The sequence below is a fragment of the Mixophyes fleayi genome, chromosome 9 (genome assembly GCF_038048845.1).
Source record: "Mixophyes fleayi isolate aMixFle1 chromosome 9, aMixFle1.hap1, whole genome shotgun sequence".
Classification (NCBI taxonomy): domain Eukaryota; kingdom Metazoa; phylum Chordata; class Amphibia; order Anura; family Limnodynastidae; genus Mixophyes; species Mixophyes fleayi.
Window position 1 is genome coordinate 124,484,171 of NC_134410.1, and position 17,943 is coordinate 124,502,113.

At 41.4% G+C, this 17,943-nt stretch overlaps 1 protein-coding gene across 1 annotated transcript; it reads left to right on the plus strand.

Moving 5' to 3' along the window:
- The first annotated feature begins 9,450 nt into the window (after positions 1 to 9,450).
- On the plus strand, positions 9,451 to 13,517 carry LOC142101895 (extracellular calcium-sensing receptor-like). Its single transcript, XM_075186324.1, has 4 exons — positions 9,451 to 9,951; positions 10,760 to 10,984; positions 11,162 to 11,285; positions 12,619 to 13,517. Exons 1-4 carry the CDS (start codon positions 9,451 to 9,453, stop codon positions 13,515 to 13,517), a joined length of 1,749 nt encoding a protein of 582 aa, XP_075042425.1.
- The last annotated feature ends 4,426 nt before the right edge of the window (positions 13,518 to 17,943 follow it).

Sequence of the window (17,943 nt, forward strand, 5' to 3'; positions counted from 1 at the left end):
AGTCCAGCGAAGTAGTTACCTGTGAAGAAAGTGCAGACACAGTTAGCTTGAGTCAAGTGATTGCCTTAATAATAGATTTTGAAAAGGTGCTACATAAAATTATAGTGTGCAATAAAACAAAGTAAATGTGCTAACTATATTTTAATTGTAGATGAAATACTTAATTTTCTTTGCAAGGATCCCAGACTTATCAACATCTTGTTGGGACGTCTTCTCCTTCAGTTTCTCTGGCAACTGCTTGTAATAAAAGAAATTGCTTTCCCAAGACACCCAGTGGTGATGCAGATGAGTCCGCTAAACATTTTGATATTTGCTGTGCTGTAAAAGAATTGCCCAAAAACCGTGACAGCTCTGCCCTAAAATCAACTAGTCATTCCCTTTGGAAGGCCATTATCAGCAATTACATCATACTACACAGACTTCTATGATATTGGGATATTGGGATGAATTAGTATTGTTGGAGGAAGATTATCACTAAACCCTGCCACCTCTCCAGTTTCGCAATGAGCTATGGTACAATAAAATGTAACTGCAGATTTAGACCAAGACTGTCAGCCCTATTATTTCTATTTCAGCAATTACAATTAGCAATGGAGCAATGGAGCTCTTCTCTTTGGGTGTTACCTATATAACGCAGCACAATTTGCCTGCAAATTCTACAGACAAGCCTGCTTGTCTTCCTCTCCATCAATGACTCTTAGCAATTGAGCACTCGTCTTTGGGTGTATATTACACCCAAACATTATTAGTGAAAATTATGAAAAATACAGTTTAATCCCTGATAGGCCCTCCACCATCCTTTGCATGTTAATAGTAGGATTGGTTGGAATTATGGTCAAGGTCACACATTTTTTTGACAAATCCTTCAAACCAGCCCAGATGTCAAACTGTTGTGGTCTGCCCCCTGCGTCATCCCTGCTTGTGTTTGGAAAGTGCATATTGGTGCCAGAACCTCACATGCCAGAACTGCTCCCACTGGTGCCACACTGCTGCAGGACTTACACAATCAACCGCATCCTCATCGTCGGATACCCAAATCTCCCCCACATCCTCTTCTAAAGACAAAGTGTCATCCTCACTTGGTGTATCACCGGCTACACTCGGGCTGTTCAGGCACACATCAGCAGAACTGCTGAAAGGGCCCTTCTTTATGGGTAGACTAACAGAATGGTCACGATTAGACATCCCACTGTTGGATGGACTCTCCACAGGGATTGTTGTCATTTGTGAATCAGAGCAAATATTCTCCTGTAATGCCTCACTGTTATCTTGCAGCTCGGCTTTGACGCGTAACAGTAGTTGTGCACCAATTGTAGGCTGGGTAACTTTTTGGGATCTGCCACTAATAGCCAAAGGTGAAGGCCTCATTCTCTCTTTGCCACTGCGTGTGTAGAATGGCATGCTTGCAATTTTTTTTTTATCGTCACTTAACTTTTGCTCAGTTACACTTCTTTTTCGCTTCAATACAGTAAAATTTTTTTGGGTTTTTGTTTTTTGCACTAATTTGAAAACACTCTGTTGTTTGACATCGCCTTGGCCAGATGACGTACTGGGAACACTAACATCAGGACTGGTGACAGAACCTGGTTGCTCATTTAGATCATATGTGGACTGCTTTGAATCCATTCTGAGCGCAAACCACTGGGGAGTGCTAAAAATTATTTAGTAGATTCTGCTGACAGTTATGACTTTTGACAGCCAGAAATATTAATGCACAATTAGGGAGGACACCCCAAAAACACTGAGGTGTGCTACAAATTATTTAGTAGATACTGCTGACAGATATGACTTTTGACAGCCAGAAATATTAATGCACAATTAGGGAGGACACCCCAAAAACACTGAGGTGTGCTACAAATTATTTAGTAGATACTGCTGACAGATATGACTTTTGACAGCCAGAAATATTAATGCACAATTAGGGAGGACACCCCAAAAACACTGAGGTGTGCTACAAATTATTTAGTAGATACTGCTGACAGATATGACTTTTGACAGCCAGAAATATTAATGCACAATTAGGGAGGACACCCCAAAAACACTGAGGAGTGCTAAAAATTATTGAGTAGATACTGCTGACAGATATGACTTTTGACAGCCAGAAATATTAATGCACAATTAGGGAGGACACCCCAAAAACACTGAGGTGTGCTACAAATTATTTAGTAGATACTGCTGACAGATATGACTTTTGACAGCCAGAAATATTAATGCACAATTAGGGAGGACACCCCAAAAACACTGAGGTGTGCTACAAATTATTTAGTAGATACTGCTGACAGATATGACTTTTGACAGCCAGAAATATTAATGCACAATTAGGGAGGACACCCCAAAAACACTGAGGAGTGCTAAAAATTATTGAGTAGATACTGCTGACAGATATGACTTTTGACAGCCAGAAATATTAATGCACAATTAGGGAGGACACCCCAAAAACACTGAGGTGTGCTACAAATTATTTAGTAGATACTGCTGACAGATATGACTTTTGACAGCCAGAAATATTAATGCACAATTAGGGAGGACACCCCAAAAACACTGAGGAGTGCTAAAAATTATTGAGTAGATACTGCTGACAGATATGACTTTTGACAGCCAGAAATATTAATGCACAATTAGGGAGGACACCCCAAAAACACTGAGGAGTGCTAAAAATTATTGAGTAGATACTGCTGACAGATATGACTTTTGACAGCCAGAAATATTAATGCACAATTAGGGAGGACACCCCAAAAACACTGAGGTGTGCTACAAATTATTTAGTAGATACTGCTGACAGATATGACTTTTGACAGCCAGAAATATTAATGCACAATTAGGGAGGACACCCCAAAAACACTGAGGAGTGCTAAAAATTATTGAGTAGATACTGCTGACAGATATGACTTTTGACAGCCAGAAATATTAATGCACAATTAGGGAGGACACCCCAAAAACACTGAGGAGTGCTAAAAATTATTGAGTAGATACTGCTGACAGATATGACTTTTGACAGCCAGAAATATTAATGCACAATTAGGGAGGACACCCCAAAAACACTGAGGTGTGCTACAAATTATTTAGTAGATACTGCTGACAGATATGACTTTTGACAGCCAGAAATATTAATGCACAATTATGGGGGACACCCCAAAAGCGCTGGGGAGTGCCAAATATGAAGAAAAAATAATAAACCTCTATCCTCCTCTCTGCACTAGCGATTTTGGTTAGAGCAATTGCAAGAACAATATGGTATTCTCTGTCCCTGCTCTAATTAGCCTATGACTACACCCTGCTCTCTCCCTCTGTCAAATGGCGATGGATTGCTGTGGAGGCGTGTATTTATAAAGTTGAAGTATCGCGAGAACCGAGTCCCGAGATCCGACGACGTCACAATGACGTTCGGCCTCGATTTGGATTCGGAATGGGCGGGAGAGTACCGAGCTGCTCAGCTCGGTACTCGGATACCCAAAGTTCGGGTGGGTTCGGTTCTCGGAGAACCGGACCCGCCCATCTCTAATGAATAGCAATAGTATATCATTATGTATAACAATAATGTATCTCTATGTATAATAATAGTATATCTCTATGTATAATAATAGTATATCTCTATGTATAATAATAGTATATCTCTATGTATAACAATAGTATATCTCTATGTATAATAATAGTATATCTCTATGTATAATAATAGTATATCTCTATGTATAACAATAGTATATCTCTATGTATAATAATAGTATATCTCTATGTATAATAATAGTATATCTCTATGTATAACAATAGTATATCTCTATGTATAATAATAGTATATGAAACTAAGTTTTTTGGTTTGATGTCTTACGTATCATTATGAGTGTTTTTAACATTTGCATTTGCTTACTAAATACAGTGTGTTCTTTTTGGGTGCATAGCATTTGTTCAATAAAGTTGACGTTATTCAAATGACAATTGATGTAAAAATATAGCTGCTATAAGGACCTGGATATTGGACCTTGAGATAAAAAGATTTGATGTGCTCTGACATATAGTCCCAGAAGATTTCTCTCAGCAATAATTATAACAATGACCAATGCTAAAATTGTAATAATTATATTACTTGGTGCAATTATAGTCCAGAAATTATTATGATCAAAATTAAATATATGGTACAGGAGCTGTGATAATTATAATGACAAGTAGGCAGCGAGAAAAGAGGTAGAAAATCCCAGTACGGCTAAGAACAGTTCTCCCTACAGACCACTCAAAATATAAATACATTATCAGCCAGGCGACGGACAGCTGCCTGCAGGACGGATCCAACTCCCCATCGGCTGGTTCTATGAGGCAAGTTCTCTCTTTGTCTATGTCCATTGAGTTGTACTATTGAGCAACTCTACTTGTGGAAGTCGGCCTAGATTTACTCCAAAGTGTGTGGGTCTGCGGTGCAGGACGGGGCAGAAGGTCGCACAGGCCGAAGTGAGGATGTTCCTTGTAAAGTACAGTACTATTAATTTTCCAGAGGGATGCAGAAATAATATATCAGTTTGCACAGATAGATTATGGGAAATAGGTAAAAGGCAGATTTTTAGGGGCTTTCTGTTCTGTACAGAGGGAAGCTTGATACAGGACAAAAACTCTGGGATGGCGTTTTTTGGGTCTTATCCTTTAGTTTTAATGGTGTACTTCATACTTTCCATTTGCACTTTGATGGAGAAATGTTTTTATAGGCACACTCTGAATCTGAGCTATGTAATAAAAATCTTCACACACACACAAACACACACACAAACAAACACATACAGATACACATACAGACACACACACAGGCACTCACACAGACAAACAAACACACAGACACACACACACGGACACACACACACACAGACACACACACACACACACACACACACACACACACAAACAAACACACACAGACACACAAACACACACACACAGACAAACACACAAAAGTTCAAACTGATGAAAAATGTGTTTCTAAAGTGAAGAGACAGTGGTCCAAATTAAATAAGAACTAAATGGTGCGTTTGTTAAGCCATCAAAGACACTGTTGTCTCTATCATACTCCAGTTACAGCACATAGGTCACTGTATATATGTAATGTAACTCTTGTTTGAACCAACTTAACATTCATAGAAACTGCTTCTAACCATGATGGGCAACATGTGGCCCCTCTGAGCCTTCACCTGTGGCCCCCAGCTTCTTCCTGCTTTATTGTCAGATTTATTTGTTAAGACTTCTAACACTTGAATAAAATGCTGCTCATGTGATGTTACAGACAGGTGTCTCTTTGTTTGATCAAATGTATTGTGTTATCTTATTACTGAGACTAAGGGGTATATTTACTAAACTGCGGGTTTGAAAAAGTGGAGATGTTGCCTATAGCAACCAATCAGATTCTAGCTGTAATTTTGTAGAATGCACTAAATAAATGATAAGTAGAATCTGATTGGTTGCTATAGGCAACATCTCCACTTTTTCAAACCCGCAGTTTAGTAAATCTAGCCCTAAGGGTGATGTGCGGCCCTTTTAAAGGTCACAGGGCCACCTGTGCGGCCCCTGAAGTGTTACAGGTTTTCCATCACTGGCTTATACTCAGCTCACATATAAAATGCCTGGTATGTAAGGGCTATATTCTGACAGGCGCCATTAGACTGTATGTCAGGCAGACTTCAATTATAAGATACAGACACTGGTCCATTAACTGAAGAAATCAGACATCAATAGACGGAAGAGTTATGAAAACAGTAGCACAGAAAACAGGGGTGTAACCCATAGCAACCATCAGTTTCTGTATGTAATCTATAACAACCATCAGGATCTGTTTATTTTCTGTTTAGAAAATGAAAGCAAACATCTGATAGGCTGCTCCAGGTGACAGCACCGCCTTCCTTCAACACCTGTTTTTATTAATGTCTGTTGGATAGAATTTTGGGTCTGTTATCAAGAAAACAACAGGGCCCCTGTAACCGACATCGTTGGCTGTAATTATGTGCTTTGCCCCTGCAAGACATAAATTCCACTGAGGGGCAATAGCACTGTAACCGGCAGCCATAAGAGTCGGTCCGTGTGATTGTCAGAGTGCTGTGGTTTGTGTAGACATTTACATGCTAAGGATCATGTATGAGTCACAGCCACCCATGGAGTGGTGGTGGGTAGTGTGTGTGCGTGCGTGTGTACGTACGCGCGTGTGTGTGTGTGTGTGGTTAGTGTGATCAATGTGGCCACCAGCCAAGTGTTGGGTGTCCTATCCCTGCCCCCCCTCTGGTGACTGTGGATGATGTGGCCTCTAGCCAACGCCTTGTCCCAGCAATCCCACAGAAAACAAAGGATCTCACTACAGAACTGGTGCCAATACCGGTGTCCCAGCATTTAGCGCAGTCGCCGGTTACCGCGCCTTAGAAACCTGGCCAAACGCTCCTTGGTAAACCCGCTCTGCATTAAAACACGAGGTTGCATTTTAATAAGAGAGACATACTGCTATTCCCTTGGACGCAGTAACAATCTATTAGATCAAAGAGGACAGACATTATTTTCGGTAACAAATGAAGGTTATTGGATTAATTTGATGTTACAGACAGTCGGTGAATGACACAGATAATAAAACAGGTGCGTTCCTTAGAGGTTCCTCCCTTTGTGGTCGACATGACATGGGCTACATGTATTAAAGAGACCGGATATTTACAGGATATCTATGGATTGTGTCGCTCCTTCCTTGGCAGGTCCATAATGTGTTTCCACTTCCATCTGTGTTTCATGGCTCTATCCCTCTGCTGTGCTGTGGCCCCGGGGCCCAGGTGTCTCCTCTCCATCCCTCCTCTGCCAGATTACACCGAGAAGGGAAGCATCATGTTAGGAATGGTCAATCCTATAAGTGCGAGTTCAACTAAGCCGGTGATTCTATTCTCCAATCACCCAGATCCACGTCCATGTGACACGTGAGTACTAATATTCTGATAATCACCTGGAGGTCAAAACTATGTCCTCAAATATTCAGGATCACTGGTAGGTTACTATAATGGGCTGTTAATGTTGGTTGTCTACTCAACTGGTAAATATGTTGGGTTTTCATTTGTTGTGATGTAGAGCAGAAATTATGTTGAATGCACATGTGAAGATCATGCTTGTCAATATGTTAGATATCAATCATATTGTCCTGACATTGCTAAGTCCAAACAATCTGAAATATCAATCATATCTGATCATTCACAATAGAAAATTTGGCTAGCCAATTACCCCCATTGGTATATGTGAGGGCTATCATCTGGCCAGGAAACAGGTAACCAATAGATTCATTTGCAGTTTGGTTGCAATGATGGGAATTATTAATATTTCAAGTTTGGACCTCCGTGTGTGGGGCCAGTTTGTTGATACATCCAGTGGTTCTGCTACTAAGCCACAGATAGAGATATCACAGTGTGTAACTATCTTTATAAAACCTATTACACTTTAGACAATATCTTGTAATAACACATCACCCGGTTCATGAGAAATATATCTGGTATCTCCAGTTTCAGGTTAGATCTGTACAAGTCAATTCTTGCTTTACTTTTTGCTGTCAAAGAAGTTAATGAAAATCCATATCTTCTACCGAACATCACACTGGGGTTCCAGATGTATGACTCTTGCTACTCTGCGCCACATTCTCTTAAGGCAATTTTCCAGATGACTTCAGGTGGTGGAAAATATACCCCAAATTATAACTGTGAACCCCAGCCTATTCCGCCAGCTGTCATTGGAGATATGTCAAGCTCATCAGTGGCAATAGCGAGAGTACTTGGTCTGTGGAAGTTACCTGAAGTAAGTATTATGATTAGTATTGCATAATACTGCACGTAAGACATAACAAGCAGGGTATATAATGTGTCGTAAAAGAACACGCAGGATAGGCAAAGTATCTAACTAGTGTTGTAAGAACATGTGGGAGGCAAGACACAAGGACGCACAGGCGGATGGCAGGCAAGTGAAGGAGAGGGTAGAGTCATGGATGACACCAAGGCAGTTGACATGAGGAATATAAAGAGAGTTGTGTTGTCTGTGGAGAGAGAGAGAGAGAGATGTGGGGAAGATTTGGTGACTGAGCTTTGGGTAATATAGGTGTCACGGATTAATAGAGACTGAGGCCTACTTGCCGGTATTTGTAATGCTAAGCTAGAAGGCGCGGAGTCTAAACGCTCCTCTGGTCTTTGCCAGGGATGTTTGGAGTTAGCTGCAAAAGACGCGCTGGTTCCCGCCTTTCTAGTTAGCCACCAGCGAAGTAGTGGGTGAACAAACGTGGTCATGCAATCCGAAGGTCATGTCTTGTGAGCAAACTGGTACAGAAGGATCAAACAGCAGTGTAGTCGGGAAGCCAAAGGTCAAGCCAGGAAATCTGTATATGCCAAAATGGAATCCAGAAGGAAGGTCAGGAATAGCCAAGTCAGGAACCTTAGAATCAGTCAGGATACGGTAAAGCAAACAGGTACGCTGGAACATAAGGAGACATTGATACTCTGGCACCTACCTAGTGTCAGACGCAGGATCAAATAGAGGAGCAAGAATCCTGATTGGTGGCAATAGAATCGGTGGTCAGAGCTGCTGACTGCTGACAGGAAGTACCTGAGAAGCATCCCGTTGCCTGGCAACAGAGACGCAACACACTGCGCATGCGCGCAGAAAGTGAGGACCAGACGGAATAAGGAAGTGTCCCATTGCCAAGCAATGCGACGAGCTGCCGGCAGAGTAGGGCGTCCATCCCTGGCAACCATGGTGAGTGCAGGAACAGCGCCTGACAGTAGGCATGGTGAGGTGAGATCTGGACAAATGAAAGAGGAAAAAATAGGAGAGGTTGAGGAAGGAGAAGTAGATTTGTGTGTAATCAGATCAAAGGTGGTACTGACGACTAAAGGAGATTATTCGTTTGCAAATCAAGATTATTAAACACTTTCTATATTTCGATAGATTTCCATTATTGTTGACTATCCATCCAGCTGTCCTACAAGGACTGCAATATAGTAGACATCAGAACTCACTGTTAATACTAATACTGTATACAGAAGTATAGAAATATATGGAAGCTGTAACTGCATTTTTTAGAAATTATACAGCGGTAGCTCGTTGTAAAGAATCATATTCTGTATATATTTCCAGGTCAGCCATATAGCACATGCTCCATCCCTCAGCAACAAATTGGAGTTTCCATCATTTTTAAGAACTACCGTCAGTGTTGAGAGTCAGCCCCAAGCTTTGATTGAAATGTGCAAGAAATTCGGGTGGACCTGGATTGGGATATTTATTTCCTCTGTAGACTATTTTCAGCCATCCGCTATAGCACTCAAAAGAGAAGCTATCAAGAACGGGATTTGCATTGCATTTTTTGAAACTGTCACCTTTCTTCTAAGCAAGGAAAGAATTCCAATGATGATAGAACATGTTCATAGATCAACAGCCAAGGTGATTGTTCTCTACTGTTTTCCCGTAGAGGTTAACATGATATTCCTTGAGGTCCTTCAACAGAATCTCACTGGAAAAGTATGGATTGGCACAGAAGCTTGGTTTACCACACCAATATTCCAACAAAAGCAGCTTTGGAACATTCTCAATGGCACCATAGGAATTGTGAAGAAAAGAAAAATACTACCAAATTTCTCCAACTTCCTCCAGTCTCTCCATCCCTCCACACACTCCAGGATGTTCTCTATCCACCAGTTTTGGGAGCTATTATTTAACTGCAGTTGGGCTGTGGATGAGGCCAATATCAGCTTATCCTCTGGAGTAGGTCAAGGCAGTCCAGCTTGTACAGGATTGGAGAAGCTGGTAACGGATGACCTCACAGAGTTCAATGATCCGACGTCACAAAACACGTACATGGCCCACGACGCTTTCTATGCCATTGCTCACGCTCTCTACAATCTACTGTCCTGCAAACCCGACCAAGGACCCTTCGCTGGAAATTCTTGTGCTGATAAACAAGATATTAAACCTTGGCAGGTAAATTTTTCCAGGTATGTTTTTATTATATAAGTATATTGTCCAGTGAGGTCTGCCTGAGGGCAAAGTAATAAGAACAGACAACTTTAAGGGTAAGCTATTGAGAAGGCAATATTGGAGCCGGTATAAAAACAAACCCAACTAAAGTATACAATATATAGATGTCATTTGGAGTAAGGCCTGACATTTAAAACTGAAAAAAAAGACACAAATAGTTGAGGGAAAATTTTTAGGGTCTTGGATAATTAGTTGGAACAATCATCTCTTGTTGATTAGCAGCTAGCCTTTAGAAAATTAACTAGACCATCCAGCGGAATTAAGCACATCTTCATTTGGCAGCTGTACACCAGAATACGGACATCAAGGTTGGCTCATGTCACATTGTTAGTGATACAGTTATAAGATTGTTGTATGTGTTGTAAAAATATGTTACTTTAATCATGTAAAAGCCTATACTTAGAACAGTGCCTTGTGCTTGGAAAGTTGACCAAATACGACTGTAACTTCAGCACCCATACCCCTCGGTTTAAGGTAACGATTCATATGTTTCCATGTGTAATTCACTTGATTTGTCATTTGTTGAGCTTGCATTTGCTATGGTAAATGAGGACTAAATTGGGCATATATGAATATATAATTTGGTGTTAGTGTCTGCTCTGCTCGCTACCAGATGGGAAGTCAACCACTACCCTTCAGAACAGGAAAATTCAATTTCATGAACCGATTTGTAAATAAAATTGGGTTTTGTAGACTCCATCAGCGTATGCCATGTTGTTACACCACAATTGTTAATATGTTTCTATAACAGCTCCTGTATTACTTGAAAAGAGTTCGGTTTGTGAACACTGCAGGGGAAGACGTGTCGTTTGATGCTAATGGAGACATCCACGGGTACTTCGAGATTCTGAATTGGCGCCTGGAGGACAACAGAGGACAATATGAGAAAGTTGGGACCGTTAGTAATTTCAGCAATACGGGTCCGGAACTCTTCATCAATGACAGCGCCATCTTCTGGGCTGGAGGACCAGGCAAGGTGAATTTCCATCAGCATCTCCATACAATACATTTTGTTCAATTGGAAACTAACTAGCTTTCATGATCTGTTTTATGGCCTGTTACGTCCATAGATTTATTACTTAATACTATATCTTAAATTCCTTATTCTAAAAATGTTTCAAAGTACAAATCATTTCTCTCTTTGCTATCTCAGGTTCCGTTAGCGATCTGCAGCCACGACTGTCCACCGGGCTACAGGAAGACGCCACAGAGAGGTCAGCCCGTCTGTTGCTTTGACTGTGTTGCATGTCCAGATGGAATGATCTCCAACCAAACAAGTAAGCTATAATCCCATTCAAAGGTCAAAACTGACTGAATACACATTTAAAACATCGATCATATAAATTTAGGAGTTCAAGGTTTTCAATGCCAATTTCCTATAGCCTAGTAGTTCGATAGTATAAAGATTTTTCCCAGCATTCCTATATCACTCTCATTGTAATCTCTGGTGTCAAATAACCAATCTGTCTGAAATTTGAAATTTAGGACTGAATCTTTTTTTATAAAGTTTCGTAAAATTTAGTTGTGTAAATTAAAAAATACAGCACTTAAGAAAACATAAGTCGTTCATGGAATTAAACCCCATAGAATGACACAGGACACTAAATACATTAACTGAGCTACCAAAATCAATATGACCAGATGTATACATTAAACTCCAGAATTATAATGATTACAATGAGTGCTGCCTAATATTAGTGCCTGTGTGTGTGTCACTTTAAGATGTTATCACCATAAAACAGTTAATTCCCGCATCCCAGTTACAAGATCCCAAGAGACACAATAAAGCCTGAACTGAGCCGATAGTACATTACTGAATATGACGCCACAGGGCACCCGTGGTACAGGAACAATGAGTTCAGTTTATTGGCTTACTAATGACTCTTAATATTGGCTGCCAATTATGAGTAAAGCTGGGTACACAATACAGAATTTTCCACCAACTTTTTATGCCAATCGATTTTACATGCGATCGATGTTCCGATCGCTCGGTCCATGGACTGCATACACACTAGTCTTGTTTAGGACGATAAAGGGAAGAGCGGACGACCCTTTAGCGACTTTTTACAGCCATGTTGTCGTGAGCAATGACTGTAATTTCATACTCACTGTTGTGGAGTGGTCGGAAGTTTATACACACTACACAACGGAAACGAGATTGTAACAAAAATATTAAACGGTACGACCAACCAAATGAGGCGACAATCGTCCATTTGGGCAGACTTTTGACCATCGTGTCACTGCACACACTGACCCGACTTTTGAACGAGCGGTCGTATGTCGGCTGATTGAGCCAATTATTGGACGAAAACCATGTAGTGTGTACCCAGCTTAAGAAATAAGTCAAAGTTTGATAATCAGTATCATAGTGACAATATTAAAATACACACTACTCTGACCCCTATATTTATCAATCATAAAGCTTTTATACAATCCTGACACCATCTAAACAAGTCGGCTAAAATAATTATTGTGTCTGGACTCAAGGAAGTCCCATCATGTAGAAATATAGATTGTTATGTACCTGTGATTTTCACACCCATTTGAGAAACATATTCATGTATATTGACCTATTGCTAATGATATTTTCATCTTAACATTATTTCGTAGATTCTACCGCTTGCTTCATGTGTCCAGAAGACCAGTGGTCAAACAATGAAAGAACCAAGTGCATTCCTAAAGTCATTGAATTCCTCTCCTATGGGGAACCCTTGGGGCTGGTGATGGCCTCATTCTCCATCATCTTCTCTGTCACCACCATGATGGTGCTGTGTGTATTTCTCAAGTTCCGGGACACCACCGTGGTGAAAGCAAACAACCGGAACCTCAGCTACCTCCTCCTGCTGTCCTTAACGTTCTGCTTTCTCTGCTCCTTGGCGTTCATCGGCTGCCCGTCCAGACTGACCTGCACCATCAGACAAGCTCTCTTTGGGGTCACATTCTCTCTTTGCATCTCCTGCATCTTGGCCAAAACCATCATAGTTGTCATTGCCTTTAAAGCCACCAAGCCTGGCAGCAATTTGAGGGTGTGGGTTGGTTCCAGGACAGCCCTTTTCGTTGTTCTCATTTCAACCTGTGTTCAGGTGTTTATCATCCTGGTATGGCTGGTTAGATCCCCACCGTTTCTAGAGCCTGGTTACCATCTCTTAATTGGCGTAATCCTCATGGAATGTAACGAGGGTTCCGTTGTCATGTTCTACTGCACAATTGGCTACTTGGGCTTCTTGGCCACAATAAGTTTTGTTGTCGCCTTTCTGGCTAGGAACTTACCAGACAGCTTCAATGAGGCCAAGTACATTACCTTCAGCATGCTGACCTTCCTTAGTGTCTGGACATCCTTCATTCCAGCCTATCTCAGCACTAAGGGGAAATATGTTGTTGCTGTTGAGATTTTTGCCATATTAGTGTCTAGTTTTGGTCTTCTGTGCTTCATATTTGGCCCTAAATGCTATATAATCCTCCTGAAGCCATCCAAGAACACAAGAGACTATTTAAGGGCAAAGACATAAAATATAACACCACAAGAAACACTTAAAGGTAAATTGAAGAGGTCATTTTACAATGTAATAATTGTGGTGTCCTGTAGTCATAACTAGGTGTTGGGGCATGTAATGGAATTTGAATGGGGATTCCAGCTTTCACCAAAACAGTCTTACACTATGGGGGAAATTCAATTACATGAAAAATCCCATCGAAGTCTGGCGTGACGGGATGTTATGGCCAGGGCCGTAACTAGGGCTGTGTGACAGGGGCGACCGCCCAGGGCGCAATGCTGAAGGGGGCGCAATTTAGGAATATTTTAGATTAATTTGGTTAAAATTGAGGGCTAGGGGGGCGGCATTTGTCTTTATCGCCCCAGGGCGCTAGAATTCTAAGTTACGGCTCTGGTTATGGCTTACATTGCGAGAGGCTTCAAAGGGACTTTGCTTAGAATTAACCCTCCCCATGAGTATATCCATAGTCTTAAACTACGACAAACAACATATGTAATATATTTCAGTCCCGCTCTGGAAAAAAATGCAAATCACACTATAGTACAGAGTATCCAGTACAAGTTTTTGTACATTCCTAGAAATAGGTGTGCAATAGATTTCCTTCATATTTTATTCAGTATGTCTGGTCCAGAGGGGGGATGATTCCAGACACCTGTAAACTTGGTACTTTTTTTATTTTCACCTTAAATCCTGATTGTTTGAGCTTTATATACTGTATATCTTAAATAGGCTGTGAGCTTCTGCTTATTACACGTCTCTATAACTGTTCTTTGGTATTTGAGCTGATTAAAAATACGATTTCCTTTACAAAAATCGTCTCCTGGTTGGTGCATACATTGTCCCATTGCAATTGGGGGCTCTCTGAGGGTCGGTCGGCTGGTTGACTCCAATGGGGTGCACCATTTCCCCGCTCTACAGAACTCCCCTTCACTTCGTGTCAGTGCAGTGGTCGTATATGCAAATGAAACATTTCTTACAGGGTCGGGAACATATCCTTCACAGGAAGTTAACTCCCTTTGAGGACTTATGCTCCCGGTCTCAAACACTGAGACACACAGTATCGCAACTCTATCACGTTATATTAGAAAGCATATATTCATCACTGCCTAAATATATTCAGGCTTGGTAACAGGGACATGGGAATCACCCTGGATAAAGGCCAGTGGCTAAAGATTTTTTTATCATGGCAAAGATATGCTCCTCGAGCCTTTCTGTTGTTGAAATGCAATCCAAGGTTATGACTGGGTGGTACAGATGTCATAGCCTATTAATGTGTCTGCTAAAATACTCTAAATGATCCAGGCTTCTTCTTCGTCACACCACAATTCCCATTTCCATGTCTAAGATATTGAGGCTGAAACATTTAATTTGCAACTTTGCCTATTCCACTCTTAGGGGTATATCTACACAGCGGCGGTTCCGACAAACCGCCGATCCTGGGCGGTTTGCCGTCATTTTTTTTAAGATGGCAATGTTATTAAAGGCAAAGCCCATCGGGCAGGAGAGTTTCCAATGTAACAATAGTATTTTGAGCTGGGAAATGAATTTGCATGGTTGGAAGAAGTGACAAAAACAATCTGTTCAAAGCACATCCTACTAAATATGTAAATATGTAATGTATAGTTGTCATTTGCCAAGAAAGTTTCAGGAATGAGCATCAGGATTTCTGGAATGGTGAATGACAAAGGAGCAGGAACAGGTACCTTGTGTAGCCCTGGATATATAGCGCACAGGATAGCATAATGGACTCTTGCAGACAGGTCAAAACAAATGTCCTGCAGGTATTTGATGCATAATTGAATAGCTAAAGGATAGTACAAAGAATAACCAAGATCAGGGCAGGTAGATGGAACACATTATCAGTTCACAGAGCATGGTTACTAACCGAACTAAAATAGTGAGGAGTATGACTGCCAGCAGTTGCGATCCTGGTCTCTGTCAACTAAGAACTTTGTTGCAGTACCAGCTCTCACCAGTGGTGATGCTGTATCCAAGTTTCCTGCTGGTCCAGCAGTTAATTCTCTGCAATATCCAGCAATTGCACCTATGTGTAGCTCTTAAAGGTTTGCCTCTACCAACAGTCTGGGCAACATCATTCAGTAAGTCTATGGAGTCACACTGAGATCCTGTCCTATGTGTCTGAAAACCTTGGTCCTATTCTGGCTATCCTTTGTGTCTTCTAACTTGTAACTAGTGGACTGTTCTGTGTTATCTACTAACCCTGCTATCAATGTCAGCCATTTGTATGCAATCTTGATTTCTCACACTTTTTATCTGTGTTCTACTCATATTTGCATCTCCAGCCATATGCACTCAACAACCTGGTTTATCTTTGTGTGTTGCAATACAGATTGTCATATGTAACTGCTATTTAACTTGGTGACATGCAGACCCATTACAATGACCACAAATGCAGTTAGCAATCCTCACTGCTGTGTTCAGAAACATCCAAACTGAAGGAGACGGTTTCCAGGTGAATGTGTCAGCCATCTTAGTTGAGGGCAGATGCCTTTTCTGTACGGTCCTATGTTTGTGAGGCCAGTCTAACATGTATAATCTACTTACACTGGATACAACAGGACACGGCCCCCCACGTGTAAGAACAACATGAGCCAAGCAAATGTCTGTTCTATAGGATTTGTCATGGAGATCTATCTTTCATTGGGGTCCTGATAAATAATAAACAACCCCCCCCCCCCCCCCTCTCAAATCCAATTGTGCTTTTGAACTCAGCCTGTGAAAGTCTCTAAATGGCTGAAAATATTTTTAGTGGATAGTATGGACCCAATTCCATTTATTGTGTATATGCATTTTATATTTTGCAGAACCATACTAAAGACTTGCCAATGGTGTGCAAATATTTTTCCTAAAGATGTGATCCTATTTATGGAGATTTTAGATTTATAACTACGTGTGTTGCACACGAACGATCTTAATTGAAATATATTTCATTTGGAATTATGAGCGTACAATTCTTTATCGCCCATTACTTGAAAACCATTGTATTGCTACGTGTGTATGGTCAGATCGGTGGGTTGTAATTAAACAACCCTTCTACTGCACATACTAAATATAACAGGTTTAATAGATTGTCACCAAACACCCTCCGAGTGGAGTTATCAGAACCTGCTGTTGACGATAGCTTCACCATTAGCAACCCCCTTTCCCATGGAACCAGATATGTTCCCTGGTACTCGGCTGTCCCCAGGACTTATTCTCGAGTAGTGATAACATAACTCAGGTAGGTGGGCACCAGAGAGTACTTGGTAGGGGGATACTGAGCAGAGATACTGTATCTATGGCAACAAGGCAGCAGGATATCCCTGGACCAGATATACGGAGTTGCAATCGGATATAGTACCAATCTCCACATGTATAACTGCTTGTTAGTGTTGAGCTGAGGATGGGTGTAGTACCAGTAGTGACCTGTGTGGGGGTGGAGCTGGAGAGCAACACAGTGCAAGGTGCTAGAGCAGTGATGGGCAAACTACGGCCCGCGGGACAGATTCGGCCCACTTAGAGGTTCTATCCGGCCCGCCAATATTTTAAAAAATTTCATTAAAATATGCATAAAATTATTAGGGCCGACCCTGTGTGTCAGAACCTTCATTTTTATGCCTTCCCAGCTATTTCCTTCATTACACTTCATCCTCCTTCCTAAAAGGACACTTCGCATGTCAATCACTCAAACACCTGCCACCCCCCCCCCCCCCCTAATGGCTGAAAGTCATGGGAGAAGAGATGGGCTGGGCCATATACTAAGGTGGATTTCGATTGGCTGCTGTGTTGTCAGTTAGTGGCTCACCAGAAAGATGGATCTGCAACAACCTGCTGAAGTAAGTGGTGTGTCTGTACGATCGCTGCACTTATAGAGGTAACACTGCTATATAACACCCTCCCGTCCCATTCAAAAAAATTGTATTATATATTTAGATATTTGAGTTTTTTAAATAAATTATATTCGGCCGCCTAAAGTTTTTCTCTTTTATTTGGCCTGCTCCTGAAAAAGTTTGCCCATCACTGTGTGCTAGAGCAAGATCGAGCTGGCAATCTGGAAGGTGAAACACAGCTGACTAAGGGGAGTCTGATGGAGTGGATAGTGAGCACCACGATCCTGCAGCTGGGAGATGATCTCACAGATGGAAGGCAGAGTCTAACAACAGGGTCTGTCCAGGCAACAATAAACATAGTTGGGGTGAGAAGCAATAGGTCTATCCAGGCAGCAATCAGGGGTGTGCAGATCACAGGCAGAGATCAAAACTAAGTATTAAACAGGAGCAGACTATACACAGAACCAGCCACACAGAGAAACATGTGGACACTACAACCAGCAAAGGCTCAGTGAAGCTGACAGGTATTTAAAGCAGCAGTAGCCAATCAGGGCAGGTGTTAGATTGAGCTGCAGGTGAGTGGAGGTCATGTGATCACACCCAGGCTGACA

Excerpts from the sequence above, each read along its gene's own strand:
- LOC142101895 (XM_075186324.1), top strand. The coding sequence starts at position 9,451 with ATGATATTCCTTGAGGTCCTTCAACAGAATCTCACTGGAAAAGTATGG. Across the intron at positions 9,952-10,759 it reads AAGATATTAAACCTTGGCAG|CTCCTGTATTACTTGAAAAG; the intron begins GTAAATTTTTCC and ends TTTCTATAACAG. Across the intron at positions 10,985-11,161 it reads GGGCTGGAGGACCAGGCAAG|GTTCCGTTAGCGATCTGCAG; the intron begins GTGAATTTCCAT and ends TTGCTATCTCAG.